A 20,393-nucleotide genomic window follows, 5' to 3' on the forward strand; every position below is an offset into this window, starting at 1 on the left:
GGGGAAGCTGAAAGTTTCAGCTCAGTACCCAGACTCCTGAGTCTTAGATTTTGCCTCTTGAAAGGTGAAGAACCAGTTTTAAATCACCATTTTTTTGTGTTGTTCAGCTCAGTTCACCCAGACTCTGAGTCTTAGATTTTGTGTCCTAAAAGGGGAAGCTGAAAGTTTCAGCTCAGTACCCAGACTCCTGAGTCTTAGATTTTGCCTCTTGAAAGGTGAAGAACCAGTTTTAAATCACCATTTTTTGGTGTTGTTCAGCTCAGTTCACCCAGACTCTGAGTCTTAGATTTTGTGTCTTAAAAGGGGAATCTCTAAAAGGGGAAGCTGAAAGTTTCAGCTCAGTACCCAGGCTCCTGAGTCTTAGATTTTGCCTCTTGAAAGGTGAACAACCAGTTTTAAATCACCATTTTTTTGTGCTGTTCAGCTCAGTACCCAAACTCTGAGTCTTAGATTTTGTGTCCTAAAAGGGGAAGCTGAAAATTTCAGCTCAGTACCCAGACTCCTGAGTCTTAGATTTTGCCTCCTGAAAGGTGAACAACCTTAAAATCACCATTTAAACCTTTAAATCACCATTTTTTGTGTTGTTCAGCTCAGTACCCAGACTCCTGAATCTTAGATTTTGCCTCTTGAAAGGTGAACAACCAGTTTTAAATCACCATTTTTTTGTGCTGTTCAGCTCAATACCCAGACTCTGAGTCTTAGATTTTGTCTCTCAAAAGGGGAATCTCTAAAAAGGGAAGCTGAAAATTTCAGCTCAGTACCCAGGCTCCTGAGTCTTAGATTTTGCCTCTTGAAAGGTGAACAACCAGTTTTAAATCACCATTTTTTTGTGCTGTTCAGCTCAGTACCCAAACTCCTGAGTCTTAGATTTTGCTCTTGAAAGGTGAAGAACCAGTTTTAAATCACCATTTTTTTGTGTTGTTCAGCTCAGTACCCAGACTCCTGAATCTTAGATTTTGCCTCTTGAAAGGTGAAGAACCAGTTTTAAATCACCATTTTTTTGTGTTGCTCAGCTCAGTACCCAGACTCTGAGTCTTAGATTTTGTCTCTCAAAAGGGGAATCACTGAAGTGCTCCAACAGCCACTCGTGAGAGGCTGCAGCAGCCCCTGGGGCTGCCCCTGAGCTCCTGCTGTGCCACAGCTGAGCTGCATGGGGCTGTCAGTCTCCCAGGCCAGTGGCAGCAGTGCAGAAGAGCCCCAGGGCCACAGGATGAAAGCAGCAGGTCCAGGAGGGCCCTGAGCTCAGCGCCGGCGGAAGGCGCGCGAGATCCTCCAGGCATTGGGCTCCTCGTAGCGGTTGTAGAGAGGCTCCAGCCTCTGCTGCTTCTTCTGCTTGCTCAGCTTGGTTGGGTCAGAGACCTTGAAGAAAGCTGGGGCAAACTCCACCAGCCAGCGAGGATCGATGGTGGTCACCTCCCTCATGTACTCCTTGGTGGTCAGCACCAGCTCGTGATACACCACCCTGGCAACAGGGACACAACGCTGCACATCGGTTTTTGCAAACAAGAGGCAACAAGGCAAGGGCTGGAGGAGATAAGCTTGCTCCTTTTAAGCTCCAGAAGAACCACCCAGAAGAGTTATCCCTCTGGATAAGGGACTGAGCAAGCCCAGTGCTTGAGAATTGCTTTTGTTGAAGTCTCCCTTCCAAACCATCTCTGTTCACTAGGAGGATCTGAAATTATTTATTTCCCCCTCCTACCTCACAGCTACTCTTCAGCACAGAACTCCTCCACCCCATTTAAAACAATGCTCTCTTCCCTCTTCAACACCCAGTGTTTTAAACCCCCTTCCACAATAAAGAAACATCCAATTACAACTTCAGGCCTGGCCTTGGCTCCAAAAGTCAGTCTCATCTCTGCACAGGCACTAAGCTCAGCAGCAGAAAGAGACAAAAGTGAACTTGAAACTTTGCTCTGCTCAGATCTCTACTCCCCAAACAGCACACACCACAACTTTCTCTGTTGTAAAGTCTGAGGAGAAACAGGAAATGCCATGCTCTTGCCTTCCTTACCATTCAGGCTGCCTGTTGAAGAGAGCACTGGATGGGTGGATGTAGACAACCTGCTGGTCAATGAGTGTCCTGTACCCTTCCTGGGGATCCTTCTTGGCTGCATTCCTGAAGAAGCCACTGCAAATGGCCTTCTGGACCCGAACTGTGGCCTTCCCACAGGACACCACATCCAGCTTATGCCTGCCAGACAAGAGGTAGAGAGAAAAAGATCAGAGCTCTCCAGATTTGAATGCAGCTACCAAGATGAGTTCAGCAAATTTTCTTTAGCTATTACAATGTAAGAACAGCAAGACACAGTGTAAGATGTGGGACTCCAGGTGGCTCTTCCAAATGCAGTTTATTACATCTAAGAAGTTACAGAAATCCAGAGGTGTGGATAACAGAGCCTGTGCCCACAGCTGTCAGCTCCAGCTGCAGGCAGCCCAGGACACCCTTTGGTTTTGGTTACATTGCATTATAAACTTTTCTTTGCTGAGCATCTTCATACAGTAGAACCAATCTATACCTTAACTTTTATCTACAGCCTATCATAACTGCTGTAATGACCATATTCATGTCACTGATCTCCAATCACTAACAGTCAATACATTACAGTTTAAGCTAGAAGTTGTTTTTCAGTTTTCTTGCAGTGGAAAATTCTGAGACCTTTTTTCTACTTGCAGCTTTGCTGACTTGTTTGCCTGTGCTCTCTTTCTCTTGGTAAAAACATCTTCTTGTTTGAGGTGGGTTTATCCTTTGTTTTAAGTCATAAAAACCCCTCTAACTAACACATCCTTTGCCTCCTTGGTTATCCAGTCAGACTGGCTCAGCAATTCTTTTCTCTTATATCAAAACTTGCTTCCATCTCTATTCTTCCATCAAACTCTACATTCAAAAATCTTTCTGCCAAGCACACATATCTGTGAGACTTTCCTGTCAAACTTTCATCCTTCCCAACACCACAGAGTCAGAACTTGTCCCTCCTTGATGTGCTCACCTGTCCATGATGCCCAACATCTGCTTGCGAATGTCCTGAGCCCGGCGTAAGGAACGGGCCTGGATGAAATTTTCATAGCACCAAGGATTTGAAAACTTATTGTTCTTCCAGGAATTGTACACAGCCAGCAGAGTGAGGTGGTCACCTTCTGTTTGATGGAACTTGGCTTTCTTTTGATCAGCAAGTGCTTGTTTATCCTAACATAAAATACACATCAGTCAGGTATCTCCATCCTAGAGAAAATCCCTGCACAACAAGGATGGCACAGGCTCCTTGTCATTCATTCATATCAGGACATTTTAAACCTATCAAGGTAATGATACAGGATTCTTGTGGTTAATTAATTAATTGATTAATTAATGATATGGGATTCATGTGGTTAGTTAATTAATTAATTAATTAATGATACAGGATTCATGTGGGATTTTTGGGGTCCCCCGTGGCAGGAAGGAAAGATGAATTTGACTTCATGTTTTTAAAAGGCTAAGTTATTATTATATCATAGAATATGGTATTATATAGTATTATATCATATTCTATCATATCATATTCTATTCTAGAATGCTATACTAAAACTATACTGAAGAACAGAGAAAGGATAGAGACAGAAAGTTTAACAAGATACTAATCAAAAACTCAAGACTCTCCAGAGTCCTGACATAGCCAGACTGTGATTGGTCATTAAGTAAAAACAATTCACATGTTGGATAAACAATTTCTAAACTACATTTCCAAGAAGAAACAAGTATTTTTTTCTTTTTTTCTGAAGCTTCTCAGCTTCCCAGGAAAAAAAAATCCTGGCAAAAGGATTTTTCAGAAAATGTAACAGTAACAGGTTAGGACAATACAGAATGATTTTTCAATTTCAGTCCCTATTTTTGAAAGAACACATCAAGGTAAATGGCTCATTTATACTGCAGGGAGCATATGCACACACTGCACTAGCTGGTTTTCTTACTGCTCTACAAATTACTTCAGTAATTCATCAGGAAATGGGCTGAAGCAATAGGTTTGAGCCTGGTGATCCACACACCTCTCCCATCTGCACATGAAACATTAATCAAATACTGCAGTCACATCAAACCTGAAGTTAACTACCCTGAAAAAGTAGTGGACCCAAGACAAACCTGGTACCACCACAGCAGAGCCTGTTTTACCTACTGACTTTAAAGAAAGCAGCACAGGATGGAGGTGCCATGAAGAAATACTTTCTGTGTGTCTGCAAATGCAAAGGCAATCTGAACTGCAGAGCTGGGACTGACTTGCTTTAGGGTACATGTGTTTGCTGGGAAATGCAAGAGCAATTTTAAGACTTTTCACTTCCCATCTGCAAAGAAACCACCACCAGCACAGCTACAGGGTCTCACATGAAAAGGAAATTCTGACCAAATTACGAGTTTCTTTTGGGAAATGTGCTCACTCCTAAGCCCTGAAGCTTTCACCCCAAACCCACCCAGGGTGTAACCCTGCTGCCTCTGGTCCAGCTGCTCACCTTTGGCCTGTAGAACACATTCTGCACAGACAGCATGGACACAATTGTCAGCATCTCCTCACTGCATCCCAGGTGCACTGACATGATCAACATCTTACACAGCATAGGCTCCAGGGGGAATTCTGCCATCTGCAAGAAACATGTTCCAAGGCATTCAGTGACAAATCTTCAGTCTTCCCAGTGCAGAACAAAGCAATGTCTGTTCTCACATCTTTACTTTGCAAAGAGGTGGGCTTGATCCACAATAACTTCACTCAGCATGAAGCAAATTATTTGTCTGTATTCACTATCACAAGAATATCCCAATACTTACAGGAAGTTTTTAGACATGAATAAATGTAAATTTATGAATAAGAAGAAACACTAGCTGCTCTTTAAAAAGTAGAAGGTACTTTGAAAAAGCAGAAGGCAATTTTAAAAAGCATAAGGCACTTTGAAAAAGCAGAAGGCAATTTTAAAAAGCAAAGCAATTTTAAAGGTACCTTTTTAAGGTCCCTTAAAAACCAGAAGGTACAGCAGAACTGTGCTAAATGAAAAGCTACCAAAAACTACAAGAGAGTGACAGCAAAAGCAAACCAACAATGCCAGGAGGGATTTTATTCTGCCTACCCTACGCCCGAGTCGAGTGAGCAGCCCCTCATCATCCAGAGCCCCCAGGGTGTAGAGCTGCTCCATGGCTGTAATCAGAGTTTCCATGGGGGGAGCATCCATGAAGTCAAAGGACAGCAAATCATTGATGCCCATAGCCTGGGAGGGATGGGAGAAAAGCCAGGTTAAAACACTCAGAAGGAAGGCAACAAAGTCCAGCCAGAGCCAGAACACCAAACACTGAGGCACTGCAGAGCTTGAGGCAAGGCAAGGCTCATGTGCTCATCCTGACTGCAGCTATGAATGCACAGCTGCCCTCCTGCACCTGACATAAGGAGCACTGGCCATGGCATTCCTGCACTACTCAGCTTTCTGCTCTGCTCTTCAGGTACTGCTCCACACATCCCTCAAGTAACACGACTCAGCTGAGGAGAAACAGAAGCTGAATGCTGCTTTTGGGACTTGTGTCTGGTAAAGCAGAGGAGTCTGACAGCTCCACAGGACTCCAAGTGTGCTCCCAGAAAGGGGAATGGCAGCAGCTTTCCCAGCTGTGATGGGTTAATGCAGCTCACAGACTTCCAGAGGGATGGCACACACTTAGACAGGCCCAGGTTTGCAGCTCTAAACCCACTCTAAAACAATTTATCTCATCTGTTAACAGTATCAATGTCCCCTACATAGGAAATGCTACTGCTGGAGATTTCTTTTTCTCCTACCTCTTGCAACTGTTCTGTGCAGCTGAAACTCATCATTTAGCTGGCTACCCAACAGAATAACCCTCAATAAAACACACAGGAGCAAGCCCAGTGCTCGAGAATTGCTTTTGTTGAAATCTCCCTTCCAAACTCCCTCTGTTCATTAAATCTGAAATTACACTATTGCTTCCTGAGACTCAAAGGCAGAGACTCATTCATTGACACACTTACAGGCTGGCTTGCTGCAAGCTGGTGAAATACCCACCTTCAGGGAGAGCACTGTACTGGCCAAATTTGTTCTCTGGATTTCAGGCACGTTGGTGGTCAGCATCTCATCCCTGTATGCACGTTCTGTGTACAGCCTGTAGCACTTTCCTGGGCCTGTCCTGCCAGCCCTGCCTGCACGCTGCTTGGCTTGAGCCTGAAGAGAACAAGTGGACAGGTAGAAAAAAACAGGTGGAAACAATTAAAATAAAATGGTTATTCACAATTTTATTTGTATGGATAGAAAGGCTTTCAATAGAACATGAAGAATGTGTTCTGTAGGCACAGAGTCAAGGAGCTGTCAGAAATGTGGGTTTATCATTGCCTCATTTTGCTCACTTGTGCTTGAAAAAAGTGAAATAAAATGGTTATTCACAATTTTACTTGACTTTCAATAGAACACAGGGCAGTATGGATTCTGTAGGCACAGACTCAAGGAGCTGTCAGAAATGTGGGTTTATCATTGCCTCATTTTGCTCCCCTGTGCTTGAAAACAAGCGAAATAAAATCAGGTGAAAACAAGTAAAATAAAATGGTTATTCACAATTTTACTTGTATGGATAGAAAGGCTTTCAATAGAACATGAAGTATGTGTTCTGTAGGCACAGACTCAAGGAGCTGTCAGAAATGTGGGTTTATCATTGCCTCATTTTGCTCACTTGTGCTTGAGAACAAGTGAAATAAAATCAGGTGAAAACAAGTGAAATAAAATGGTTATTCACAATTTTACTTGACTTTCAATACAACACAGGTCAGTATGGATTCTGTAGGCACAGACTCAAGGAGCTGTCAGAAATGTGGGTTTATCATTGCCTCACTTTGCTCACTTGCACGCTGCTTGGCTTGAGCCTAAAGAGAACAAGTGAACAGGTACAAAAAACCAGGTGGAAACAATTAAAATAAAATGCTTATTCACAATTTTATTTGTATGGATAGAAGGGCTTCCAATAGAACATGAAGTATGTGTTCTGTAGGCACAGACTCAAGGAGCTGTCAGAAATGTGGGTTTATCATTGCCTCATTTTGCTCACTTGTGCTTGAAAACAAGTGAAAAAAAATCAGGTGAAAAGTAAAATAAAATGGTTATTCACAATTTTACTTGACTTTAAATACAAAACAGGGAAGTAAGGATTGTGTAGGCACAGAGTCAAGGAGCTGTCAGAAATGTGGGTTTATCATTGCCTCATTTTGCTCACTTGTGCTTGAAAACAAGTGAAATAAGATCAGGTGAAAACGAGTAAAATAAAATGGTTATTCACAATTTTACTTGTATGGATAGAAAGGCTTTCACTACAACATGAAGTATGTGTTCTGTAGGCACAGACTCAAGGAGCTGTCAGAAATGTGGGTTTATCATTGCCTCATTTTGCTCACTTGTGCTTCAAAACAAGTGAAAAAAATCAGGTGAAAAGTAAAATAAAATGGTTATTCACAGTTTTACTTGACTTTCAATAGAACACAGGTCAGTATGGATTCTGTAGGCACAGAGTCAAGGAGCTGTCAGAAATGTGGGTTTATCATTGCCTCATTTTGCTCACCTGTGCTTGAAAACAAGCGAAATAAAACCAGGTGAAAACAAGTGAAATAAAATGGCTATTCACAGTTTTACTTGTATGGATAGAAAGGCTTTCAATACAACATGAAGTATGTGTTCTGTAGGCACAGAGTCAAGGAGCTGTCAGAAATGTGGGTTTATCATTGCCTCATTTTGCTCCCCTGTGCTTGAAAAAAGTGAAATAAAATGGTTATTCACAATTTTACTTGACTTTCAATAGAATACAGGTCAGTATGGATTCTGTAGGCACAGAGTCAAGGAGCTGTCAGAAATGTGGGTTTATCATTGCCTCATTTTGCTCCCCTGTGCTTGGATGCCACACTGGCAAGACACACAACACCCACGGGGAAAGCCAAACACAGAATTTCTACCTGGGAAATTGGTGTCACCACCAGCTGGTCAATCCCAGTCTTGGAGTTATAAACCTTCTGCTTCACAAAGCCAGGATCAACCACATAATATATTCCATCAATAGTCAAAGATGTCTCTGCAATGTTGGTGGCAATGACAACCTGCAAATCACAGTTTGAGTCAGCACCAGCTCTGGGTCAGGCTGCCAAGCCCACCCCACCACCCAACTGCACCCACTGGTGTGACATGAGCAGTTTGTTACAAATGCAACCACTGTCACTCAATGTTGAAAGGAGAAATGTGTTCACAGGGAACAGAAGGAGATGTTATCCACAAAGATGGACAGGTTTTAAGTATCTACCTTTGTTTAAAGTTTGGGCAAAAGGGAAAAGAGCATGATAAAATCCACAATTCAAAGCAGGAGAAGGCTTGTAAGCAGACTGCACTGACTTCAGGGAGACTTTTTAGCTATCACTCAGACACAGTCTGTATTCAGAGAAAAATCTTCCTGAGAATGTATCTCTAGATAGTCACCAGCTGCTTGGTAGGAAATTTACCTCCATCCAACAGGAACTGCATTTAGATTTGAGATTTTTAGATTAACTGAAGTTAGTATCCTTTAAACACAGCATTAAATAACACAGAGGTTTGCTACACCAGATGTTTTTACATGTGTTCAAAGGCTTAGATAACTTGAGATGTATACAATCAAAAATATGCTCTAAGCTGTGAATCATCTTTTCCCCAAGAAGTTTATCCTTTAAGCACTGTAACACACCCCACTATTAAAATGTATCAGCAGAAGATGACAGGGCACAAAGATGGAATTACCTTTCTGCTCCCTGGTGGGGCTGGGTCAAAGATCCTGGTCTGCATTTCACTGGGTAAAGCTGAATACACTGGTAGGATAATTAACTCTGGAACATCAGGGCCCAGAGATTTCATCCTCTCATAGAGGATTTCACAGGCAGTGTCAATCTCTTCCTGGCCAGTTAGAAAGACCAAAATGTCACCTACACAGGAAGTAAATGAAAACATCCACAGAATCAATTCTGTTCATTACAACTCCTGCATTACCATATTTTCATTCCTCATGTTTTCCATTGATGAGGATCCTCAACTTTTTCTAGCAACTCTTAGCCAAAGGCAACAAACTTCAGTCTTTCACCCACATTTTTCAGCATTTTAGTTACTGTATTTACAAACAAGAGAGAGCATTTTGCTCACATTACTAACATGATCCATGAATTACACAAAAACCTTGCTCAGAGATCTTTAAATCACCAAGAACTCAAGACCATTTTCCACTCACCTGGTGGCTCTGTTAAATGGATCTGCATTACTGTAATCAGGCTGGCATCCAAATAATCTGTCTCTGGCTCTTTTGTGTAGAGAATTTCTACTGGGTATGTTCTGCCAGGAATTGTGAAGATTGGTGCTTCATAGAAATACTGAGAGAATTTCACAGCATCCAGAGTTGCTGATGTCACAATCAGCTTCATGTCCTGCCGTTTCTGCACTGTCTGCAGGAGCACAAAGTTCTCAAGTCATTTATTGCCTTTGGAACTAGCAAAATATGGCACTTGACTGAAATCAGATAAATCCAACCAGTAATAAAAGGTGTTTTAATATCTGAGTAGAGGGGCAGCTCAACCCAGTACCAGAATTTCAGAAAATTGACCCCTGAAGTGCCATTTGAAGCCTCCCTCAGCACCATTATCACAAGAAAGCTTTTGGCAGAGCAGGATGAGCAAATCAAGAACATTCCCCTGTTGATCCAGCATTATGAACAGCCAGGATGGCCAATTCTCACTGGTCCTGCTGCATTTTGCTTGCTCTGCCTTCACACAGAGGCTCATTTCACCAAGATTCAGACCATAAACCCTTAAGAGCATTTGCTCTTGGAGCACATGGATGAACCTAACTTGTGTGACCTCACCTTTGCCTGTGCTCTCCTGTCTCTGTCATGTTTTCTGAAAAAATCCCCTTCCCCACAATTTTCTCCTGGGAAGCTGAGAAGCCTCAGCTTCTCCTGTGTTTTGCTGGTTTGGAATATGGCTGGAGATTGTTCATCCAACATGGGAATTGTTGTAACTTAATGGCCAACCAGGGTCAGGCTGTGTCAAGGCTCTGAGGAGTCAGGAGTTTTCATGATCATTTTTTGTAGCCTTCTGTGTGTATCCTTTCTCTATTCTTTAGTAGAGTTTAATATAGCATTGATATGATATGATATATGATAATAAATTAGCATTCTAAGAACATCTGGAGTCAGATTCTCAATTCCTCCTTCATCCTCCTTCCAAGAGCATTTGCTCTTGGAGCACATGGATGAACCTAACTTGTGTGACCTCACCTTTGCCTGTGCTCTCCTGTCTCTGTCATGTTTTCTGGAAAAATCCCCTTCCCCACAATTTTCTCCTGGGAAGCTGAGAAGGAATATGGTTGGAGACTGTTTATCCAACATGGGAATTGTAACTTAATGGCCAACCAGGCTCAGGCTGTGTCGATGAGGAGTCAGGAGTTTTCATTATCATTTTTTGTAGCCTTCTGTCTGTATCCTTTCTCTATTCTTTAGTAGAGTTTAATATAGCATTGATGTGATATATGATAATAAATTAGCATTCTAAGAACATGGGAGTCAGATTCTCAATTCCTCCTTCATCCTCCTTCCAAGAGCATTTGCTCTTGGAGCACATGGATGAACCTAACTTGTGTGACCTCACCTTTGCCTGTGCTCTCCTGTCTCTGTCATGTTTTCTGGAAAAATCCCCTTCCCCACAATTTTCTCCTGGGAAGCTGAGAAGCCTCAGCTTCTCCTGTGTTTTGCTGTTTTGGAATATGGTTGGAGACTGTTTATCCAACATGGGAATTGTTGTAACTTAATGGCCAACCAGGCTCAGGCTGTGTCGATGAGGAGTCAGGAGTTTTCATGATCATTTTTTGTAGCCTTCTGTCTGTATCCTTTCTCTATTCTTTAGTAGAGTTTAATATAGCATTGATGTGATATATGATAATAAATTAGCATTCTAAGAACATCTGGAGTCAGATTCTCAATTCCTCCTTCATCCTGGGGACCCTGAAAACAGCACACTGAAAGGAGTAAAAATCCAGTGCTCCAGTACCTTCTTCAGGAGCCCAAAGAGCACATCAGTATGGATGGTCCTCTCGTGGGCCTCATCCAGCATGATGATGGCATACTGGGTGAGATCTGGGTCTATCAGGCACTCCCTCAGTAACATCCCATCTGTCATGTATTTGATGACAGTCTCAGGGCTGGTGCAGTCTTCAAATCTAATGGTGTAGCCAACCTGGAGGGAAGAGTTGCACAGAACCAGAAGTTACACAATTAATTATCAGCCTCATTAATCCCCAGGTTGATTATTCCACAAACTCACTTTGCAGCCTACAAGGGAACAGACAAATGGACACACAACATAACTAGCTCCAACACTGATTTCTCCTACTTTTCATTATTATTTTGGCATGTTCTTCAACATGGAAATTCACCTCTTGTCCCAAGCAGCAACCAAACTCCTCTGACACCCTCTTTGCAACAGACATGGCAGCCACTCTGCGAGGCTGAGTGCATCCAATCTTCCCTCTTGAGGTATATCCTGCCTCAGCCAGGTACTGGGTAATCTGGGTTGTTTTCCCAGATCCTGTCTCTCCAATAACAATCAGAATCTGGTTGTCATGCACAGCCTAGAAAAGATCAAAAAAAACCACACACTTGTTAAAATTTTTTAAGAATTAAAACAAACCAAACAAAATCAGCATGGGCTATCTGGGACTAGATTGAGCAGCTCTTGCTTTTGCTTCAATTCTCAGAATAAAAATCATGTCAGTATTCCTATTGAGCAAGTCAGCAACCTGTTTAAGTGCTCAGCTGACTTACTCACATGACCTTAGTATCAATTTTGACTTACATTAATAAATGTCTGGAACCCCATTAAATATAGAGATATATATATAAAATACTTTAAAATACATATTGTGAGTTAAAGTTCTGCACCTAAAGTTGTCAGCTGCCTATTCACCTATCAAAAAGTTAAACCAAGAGTATTTATTTTAAATTACTGCTTGCTCCAACCAGAATGCCTTTTCATGAGTCTTACTTGTATCAGCTGCTCCTTCAGTCTGAAGATTGGGAGGCTCTCTCTCTGTTCAATGATGGAAAGCTGGGTCTTCTTACCATAAGAAGCTTTGTTGCCACCAAATGCATGTTTCTTCCACTCTGGGATATCATTTGGCATCATCCCAATACCTCTCATGTTGGCAGCTATTTGTCTTCCATCCACTAGAAAAGAAACAAATTTCATCCTTTACACATCCAGATTCACACAGCACAGACCTGATCCTGCTCCAACAGCTCCATCACCCAGGCCTTCTATTCTGTGTGTTTAAATGTTTTCAAGTTTCCAAGTGGATACCCCCACTATTACAGGAGATACCTGTACACCTCCCCTGACATTCCTATTTCCATTTCAGTGGAAAAGCATTTCTGCTTTGACTCACTTTTGAAGTGTGGCAGACAAACACAGCACCAAGACATCTGTCCTGGGTCACTGGAGTAGCACAAAAAGGCAGAGTTCACCTGTGCTCAGACCTACCATCAGGGAGAGGGTCCACCCAGTGTGTGTTGAGGCCCATGGGGATGGAATCCATCTCTGCTTCTCTCTGGGCTTGTTTCAGTTCTCTCCTCTCTTTAGCTAAAGCACTTTGCATCATGGCAGCCTGGGACAGGGAACCATCTGGGTTCTGGAGAGCAAGAAGAAAAGGTTTCAAGCACCACCATTCCTTCACCTTCAATGTATCTTTTCTTCAGAAACATCTTCTAAAAATGCTTTAAAAATGTTAAATTTTGTTTATTACATTTCCAGGGTAATTCCATCAGGCTAGCCTCATAAACTTTTATAGTCATAACTAATATGGAGCATCCTTACACTGCCCAGTCAGAAGGATGACAGGCACAACCAATGGAAAGTATTTATTTACTACCTTCTACTTTCAGAAGGTAAGAAAAAGCAGATCAGAGAAATTTCATTTTAACACATCTATGTAAAATGGCATTTCAGTTCCATTCTTCCACTTCACAGTCACCAGTGAAGTTAGAACCCAGGTTTATTTGGAAGGAGTTCAGTGGTTATGCTTTTCAGGGCTCTCAGTAATGAGCAGGTGGGAAATTCCCTGGTTATAAAATTCCCAAATATTCCTATCATTTAATCAAGTACATTGATTTTAGCCCTGGAAATCTCTTACCTTTACTATTTTAATGGGACTCATATCCATACTCTGTTTAGTGTGCCCTCGAAGAAATGGTGGCTCTTCTTCAACCAGCTCAATCTCAAGATCCTCATCTAAAATTCACAAGTGACAGCTGTTACAGAAAAATTAAACATCTTTTGGGGACATAAAAGTGCCTCTTCAAATAATGCTTCCCATGCAGTCTTAAATATGAGGTACTTAGAAGTTTTAAAACATTGCAAATAAAAATGCACAGACAGGGCACATCCAAACGTGAAGAGGAACCCTATTGACAGCAAATTGTGAGATGCTTTATAGTTCCTTCTATCATCAATATATTTTGAATCAAAATACATCCAGAAAGACAAGGAATTTACAACAATAAGACTGCTGGGGAATATTACCTTCTTCATCATCCACTTTAGGAAGAATCCCAGTCTCCTCATCAAAGTCAGGAAACTCTTCCTTGGAAAGCACATTAGCTGCAATCATCTGGGAACAGAATGAATACAGTGTGAGTCTGTCCCCATGAATGAACATAACTCATGCCTGAGTCAGTTCTAAAACAGGAACAAAGGGATGGTCCTGCATCCTGTATCCTCACCCAGCCTCTGACCAAGGAGTCCTCCTGTTACTCAAACACCAACTAAACAATCCCAGACCAGAAACCAGCAACTCCAAGTTAACGAGCAAGTTACCCAATCCAGGAGCTGTATTCTAGTTCACCAAACCCCCTGGCAACTTCACCAGCTTTACCCCATTGCCCTGAGTGCAGCACAGACCTGTTTTATCTCCCACTTCTCCGGGTCCGAGATGCGGGTGAGGCGCTTGCGCTCCAGGCTGTCGTCCTCCACCTCGGGGGCGTTCACCAGGGACAGGTGACTGGGCCTGTCTGGGTTCCTCATGGAGCTCTCCTCGTTGCTTTCTCCAACCAGGTTCCTCCTACGGTTTGGGTTCAGGTCTTCTCCAGTGTCTTGATCAACGTCCTGCATCAGATGGGTTGGGTAATCAATCAGCTCTACACTGTCAGTCAGCTCTACACTGTCAGTCAGATCTACATTATCAATCAGATCTACACTATCAGTCAGATCTACACTGTCAATCAGCTCTACACTATCAGTCAGATCTACACTGTCAGTCAGATCTACACTATCAGTCAGATCTACACTGTCAGTCAGATCTACACTGTCAGTCAGATCTACATTATCAATCAGATCTACACTGTCAGTCAGCTCTACACTATCAGTCAGATCTACACTGTCAGTCAGCCCTACACTGTCAGTCAGCTCTACACTGTCAGTCAGCTCTACACTGTCAATCAGCTCTATCAATCAGCTCTACACTGTCAGTCAGCTCTACACTGTCAGTCAGCTCTACACTGTCAGTCAGCTCCACACTGTCAGTCAGCTCTACACTGTCAGTCAGCTCTACACTGTCAGTCAGCTCTACACTGTCAGTCAGCTCTACACTGTCAGTCAGCTCTACACTGTCAGTCAGATCTACACTGTCAGTCAGCTCTACACTGTCAGTCAGCTCTACACTGTCAGTCAGCTCTACACTGTCAGTCAGCTCTACACTGTCAGTCAGCTCTACACTATCAGTCAGCTCTACACTATCAATCAGCTCTACACTGTCAGTCAGATCTACACTGTCAGTCAGCTCTACAATGTCAGTCAGATCTACACTGTCAGTCAGATCTACACTGTCAGTCAGCTCTACACTGTCAATCAGCTCTACACTGTCAATCAGCTCTACACTGTCAATCAGCTCTACACTATCAGTCAGATCTACACTGTCAGTCAGCTCTACACTGTCAATCAGCTCTACACTGTCAGCTCTAGACTGTCAGTCAGATCTACACTGTCAGTCAGATCTACACTGTCAGTCAGCTCTACACTGTCAGTCAGCTCTACACTGTCAGTCAGCTCTACACTGTCAGTCAGCTCTACACTGTCAGTCAGATCTACACTGTCAGTCAGCTCTACACTGTCAGTCAGCTCTACACTGTCAGTCAGCTCTACACTGTCAGTCAGCTCTACACTGTCAGTCAGCTCTACACTATCAGTCAGCTCTACACTGTCAATCAGATCTACACTATCAATCAGCTCTACACTATCAATCAGATCTACACTATCAATCAGATCTACACTATCAATCAGCTCTACACTGTCAGTCAGATCTACACTATCAGTCAGCTCTACACTTCTTCTCATCTATTAACTCTGCCATTAAGAGCCCATTCACAAAAAATGCTGGTTTGTAGGCTTTTTGGTTTTTTTCAGCTGGTACTGCCAAGTAAGAACATCCTCAGGCATGGAACACTCAATAGTAGTGATTAAGTTTAAAATTAAAAGCTTCTCTCCTACTGGAAGAGGAAGACAAACAGCAACAGCTTGAGGTTTGCCTTGCCTCTTTGATATCATGTCAAGCCAAGGAATTGTTAGGAACACTACATCAGAACTAGAGAAAACGTGTAAAAAGTAATAGGTCACTTAAATACAGAATGGTAACTTTGCTTTTAACTCTCAACTGAACAGTTATTATTAGTTTCCACCAAAAAGAGTGAAAAATAGCTAGAAGAGGCAACATTTTAAGAATTTTAGCACCTCTGTACCTTCATGCTCAGGCTGGTTTTGGATCCAGTAAAAGATAACACTTTGACTTTCACTCTTTGTCCTTTGCTCACAACATCAGCAACATTGGCAACCCGTCCTTCTCTTCGCAGCTCTGAGATGTGGACCAGGCCTTCCCAACGTTTCCTGGGAGTCAAAGAGAGGGGCATGAGAGGGGCACATTGTTACTCTGACTGCAACATATTTAAATATAGATTCTGAGTGATCTGAAGGGCTGGCAACAGACTGTGTATGTCCACAGTCTGGTTTTTGTAATGAGAATTTTGTAATTCTCCGCTGTCAAATTTATCTTTCTGAAACATCCCTTCAAAGCCCAGGATTCCTGCTGGTAGCTTCATCACATCTTTAGGGTACCAGCAGAAAAGAACTGAGCTGAAACAGTACCAGATCAATGAACTGAGCTGAAACAGTACCAGATCAATGTCACTGCCATATTTTCTGAAAAATCCCTTTGCCAGGATTTCTTCTCCTGGGAAGCTGAGAAGCCTCAGAGAAAAATGAAAACAGTAATTATCTGATTGCTTCTCCTGTGTTTTGCTGCTTTGGAATGTGGTTTGGACATTGTTTACCAACTGGTCACTGTTTTATTGGTTTCATGTGAATTGTTTTGACTTAATAACCAATCACAGCCCATTGTCCAGGCTCTGGAAGCAATCACAAGTTTTTCATTAGTATCTTGTTAAGCCTTCTGTCTGTATCCTCTCTCTATTCTTTAGTATAGTTTATTACAGCATTCTTTAATATAATATAGATCATAAAATAATAAATTAGCCCTCTAAGAACACGGAGTCAGATTCTCAATTCCTCCTCCATCTGGGGAACCCAGAAAATACCACAGATCCATAGGAAACATCAAAGGGTACCTCAGTCCTTCCAGCTGCACAAAGCACCCAAACTGCATGATGCTGGTGACTTTGCCATTGTAGATGTCCCCAATGGAAGGTTCCTCAGCTGGGGGTCGGTCTATGTGCTTGTCTCTCCACCTCTCATGGCTCTTCTCAAGGTATTTCTCTCGATCCCTGCGCTCCTTGCTGGGACTCCAACTCCTGCTCCTTGATCTGTATCTGGATTTTCCCCTGTTCCTGTCCCGAGTCCTGGAACGGGACCTGGAGCGAGATCGGTGCCTCCGCTTCCTGTCCCTGCTGCGGCTTCGGCTCCTCTTCCTTTTCTTCACCCTAACAAACCAAAATTCCATCTCTGCAGTGCATTCCCACCTCAGGCAATGAGAGCAGCCAAAATTCCATCTCTGCAGTGCATTCCCACCTCAGGCAATAAGAGCAGCCAAGATTCCATCTCTGCAGTGCATTCCCACCTCAGGCACTGAGAGCAGCCAAGACATCCTCCCCCCAAACACACCAGGCACCTACCGATGGTCGCTGCCCCTCTGCTTGCCCTGCTTGTCTGCACTGGGCATCAGAGCTTCCAGCTCCTTTAGGGCATCAGCTGCCACCTTCACATCATCTTCATCCAGCATGGTCTGCAAGGACAGAAAACTGATGCCTCTTTCTGCAAAAGGGCTGATAAAAAGCTTGTCACAAAGAATTAATCTACAGAGTTGTCATCGTATGTACCTCATCATACGTGTATCTATTTAGAAAGAATACAAGATTTTAAAAATCAGGCTCAATATGAGAGAAAGAAGAAAAGGACTCTCCCTATTTGGCCACAATATTGAGACAATTCTGCTTTTTTACAGTAGGAAATTCCATCTCAGTGCCCCAAATTGTAACAGAAATACAAAATTAGAGTCCCTCAGAGTATCTGAATGTACAACACTTTTCATTAGTTTGTAACACATCATTACTTTGAACATTATGTAAGGAAGGCCAGGCTACAAATTTCATGTCCCAAGAGTCTCATCTTCCACATATTCTGCAGAACAGTATCAACATGGCAACTGCTAACAGCTATTCTTTGCAACAAAGTGCAGTAACACCAGTCTTCTACCTCTTCCACGTTTCATTTCTCAAAGTTCACATTTATCCATGCATCAGACAGAGAAAAAAGGTTGAAACTAACAGGGAAAAAGAAAATAAAAGTTTTCCCACAGTAACAAAGGAAATCTGAAATGACCACCTTACCCTGATGTTGGGATTGTCTGGCCTGCAAAGGGCTGGATACAATTCCCTCAACTTTTCTTTCTCTGATTTGGGTTTGACAACTGCCTCTGATTTTGAGATTAAAAAAAGAAAGAAAGAAAGAAAGAAAAAAAAAAGCAAAATGAAACACAAAACTTAGAACTACTACAACAATTCACTCTCGATTTTTCTATAATTAAATATAAAATTTAACTTCCATCTGAATGCAAAGGCTGCTACAGCTTTAACAGAGATTCAATTCAAGGAACAATGTGTTGCCTCCCTTCAAAGAAAACTCTGATTATTAGTGAGTATTTGAAAGACAGAACACCCTGAGCAGCACACACAGAATAACAGCAGCAGGATGCAGGGTGCAATAGGATTTGCTGTAGAAAACTAAAACAGAAAACAGAAGCTCAGCCAAGACTGAGCCCTGGCCCCAGATACCTTTGCTCGTGGATGGTTTTGGTGGAGGCCGCATTGTCTGGATGAGACGGAGCAAGTTACTGATGAGGGAATCCTGGAAAATAAAAAAATCAATAAAATACTTCAGGAAATGCCAGAAATACTTTCGTTGTTAGAAGGCACAAGTGAGGGTTTATTAGCAGGACAAAAAAATGCTCAATTCTGAAGGTGCAGGTTGATTTTTAGCAACTGTCACTGGGCTTTGTGTATGCCCTAAAAAGAACCCAAAAATAATTACGATAATTTCATCTAAGTGACTTTTCTGTTCATCATTTTAATCACCTATTTAATCCAATTATTGCTGAGGAATCAATAAACACAGCATAAAAGCATCAAAAGAAGACTTATGGCAACATCTGCCTTCATGAAAAGTGATTTCTTCCATATTTTATATGCTCAACACAACAATAAGCAGTTTGAGTCCTCAGGAAGATGCTTTTTCAAAGACGACAAAAGTTTTAAAAAATATGAGGGAAGGGAAGGCAGGGGAGACAGGAATGTCAAAAGCTAATTAGTATGTAGTTTCCCAATTGAAAAAACCCAATAATAACTCCTCACAACTTTTCTATTTTTAAAATAGAAAGCTCTATAAAATATAGCACGACAAGAATAATACATAAACAACGTTCAGGTGTCACTTACAGTGAACTCAGCACCATTCTTCAAAAGAATTGCTTTAAACGTGTCAAACGTGGTATTCTTCTCGGCAAGACTTATCACAAACTCGGCTGTGAGGGAAAAGCATGAAGTAAATTGAAATAATGAAGTAAAAAGCGGGGCAAGGAGTGCACGAGGGGACAGAAGCAGCTCAGCCGGGCCCCTGCGGGTGGAAAAGCCCGGGGAGCTTCCCCTCGGTTCTCCCCGGGCCGAAGCGTTGCCTCAGGCTCACAAATTGTACTTTTTAAAGAAAAGTAACGGGTTTTAATGCCTATATTCGAAAAGCACCTTCACAAAACGCATCCGGCCCCACGGAAAGGGCTACTCCGGCCCTCGGCCACAGCTGGCCTCTGTCCGGGAACGCGCTGCTCACCGGAGCGCCCCGGAGGTGCCCGAAGGCCGCGCCCGCCCCGCTTACCCAGGTCCTTGTCGTTGATGCCCAGGTGGTTGTCGAGCTCGGTGCACACCTTGGACACCAGCGAGAGGTACTCGAGCTTGGCGAGTTCCTCCGCCGCCGCCAGCTCCGCCATGGCCGCCACGGCCGCGTCCGGGGCGCGCCGGAAACGGCGCCGTGATGGGAGAGGGGCGGGGCCGGGGCACGGCGGGGCGGGGCCCGGGACGAGACGGGGCGGGGCCCGAGGCACAGCGAGACGGGGCGGGGCCAAGTCACAGAGGGGCGGGGCCCAGGGACGAGAGCGGGACGAGAGCGGGACGAGAGCGGGACGAGAGCGGGACGAGAGCGGGACGAGAGCGGGACGAGAGCGGGACGAGAGCGGGACGAGAGCGGGACGAGAGCGGGACGAGAGCGGGACGAGAGCGGGACGAGAGCGGGACGAGAGCGGGACGAGAGCGGGACGAGAGCGGGACGAGAGCGGGACGAGAGCGGGACGAGAGCGGGACGAGGCCGGGACAGCGGGCGGGGAGTGCTGGGCACCGAGCCTTTACCAAGGCTATCATCACGACAATGCGAAGAAAGAGGAAAAAAGTGTAAGCAAAAAGATGTGGGCTTCGGTTGGCTTACACGGGGGCGTGGCTCCTTTCATTTCTTGAAAGGTTTGTTTCTTCTTTATGACAAATGGGCAGTGTGTGTGTTTGTAGGAAAGAGATTTTTGTGCTGTTCTTGTGAGCCAGCGAAGGCTTCCTGAAGATAAGGAAAGCCCCGTATCTCTCTCAAGGAAGGTACCAGGGCTGTCACCATGACAATGTGAGGAAAGAGAGAGAAAGGTACAAGATATGACTTTAGTTGGCTCACAGAATGACGTGGCTCCTTTTCACCTATTGAGAGTTTTGTTTCTTTTTTATGATCAATGGGCAGTGTATGTGTTTGTTAAGCAAATGTAAAGATCCTGTAAAACTGTAAAGGCACCATGGTGCTTTAATAAAA

At 43.3% G+C, this 20,393-nt stretch overlaps 1 protein-coding gene across 1 annotated transcript; it reads right to left on the bottom strand.

Annotated features, from left to right (window-relative positions):
- Positions 1-378: 378 nt before the first annotated feature.
- On the bottom strand, positions 379-19,587 carry DHX8 (DEAH-box helicase 8). Its single transcript, XM_054649531.2, has 23 exons — positions 19,428-19,587; positions 18,995-19,080; positions 18,335-18,407; positions 17,891-17,976; positions 17,177-17,286; positions 16,673-16,984; positions 15,791-15,935; positions 13,959-14,162; positions 13,581-13,668; positions 13,192-13,289; positions 12,543-12,690; positions 12,048-12,229; positions 11,440-11,634; positions 11,055-11,240; positions 9,245-9,455; positions 8,764-8,945; positions 7,953-8,093; positions 6,028-6,183; positions 5,089-5,226; positions 4,480-4,608; positions 2,988-3,184; positions 2,012-2,191; positions 379-1,462 (listed from the first exon to the last, which is right to left on the bottom strand). Exons 1-23 carry the CDS (start codon positions 19,537-19,539, stop codon positions 1,243-1,245), a joined length of 3,579 nt encoding a protein of 1,192 aa, XP_054505506.1. The 5' UTR covers positions 19,540-19,587; the 3' UTR covers positions 379-1,242.
- Between the last annotated feature and the right edge of the window lie 806 nt (positions 19,588-20,393).

Source organism: Agelaius phoeniceus, chromosome 26 (genome assembly GCF_051311805.1).
Source record: "Agelaius phoeniceus isolate bAgePho1 chromosome 26, bAgePho1.hap1, whole genome shotgun sequence".
Lineage (NCBI taxonomy): Eukaryota > Metazoa > Chordata > Aves > Passeriformes > Icteridae > Agelaius > Agelaius phoeniceus.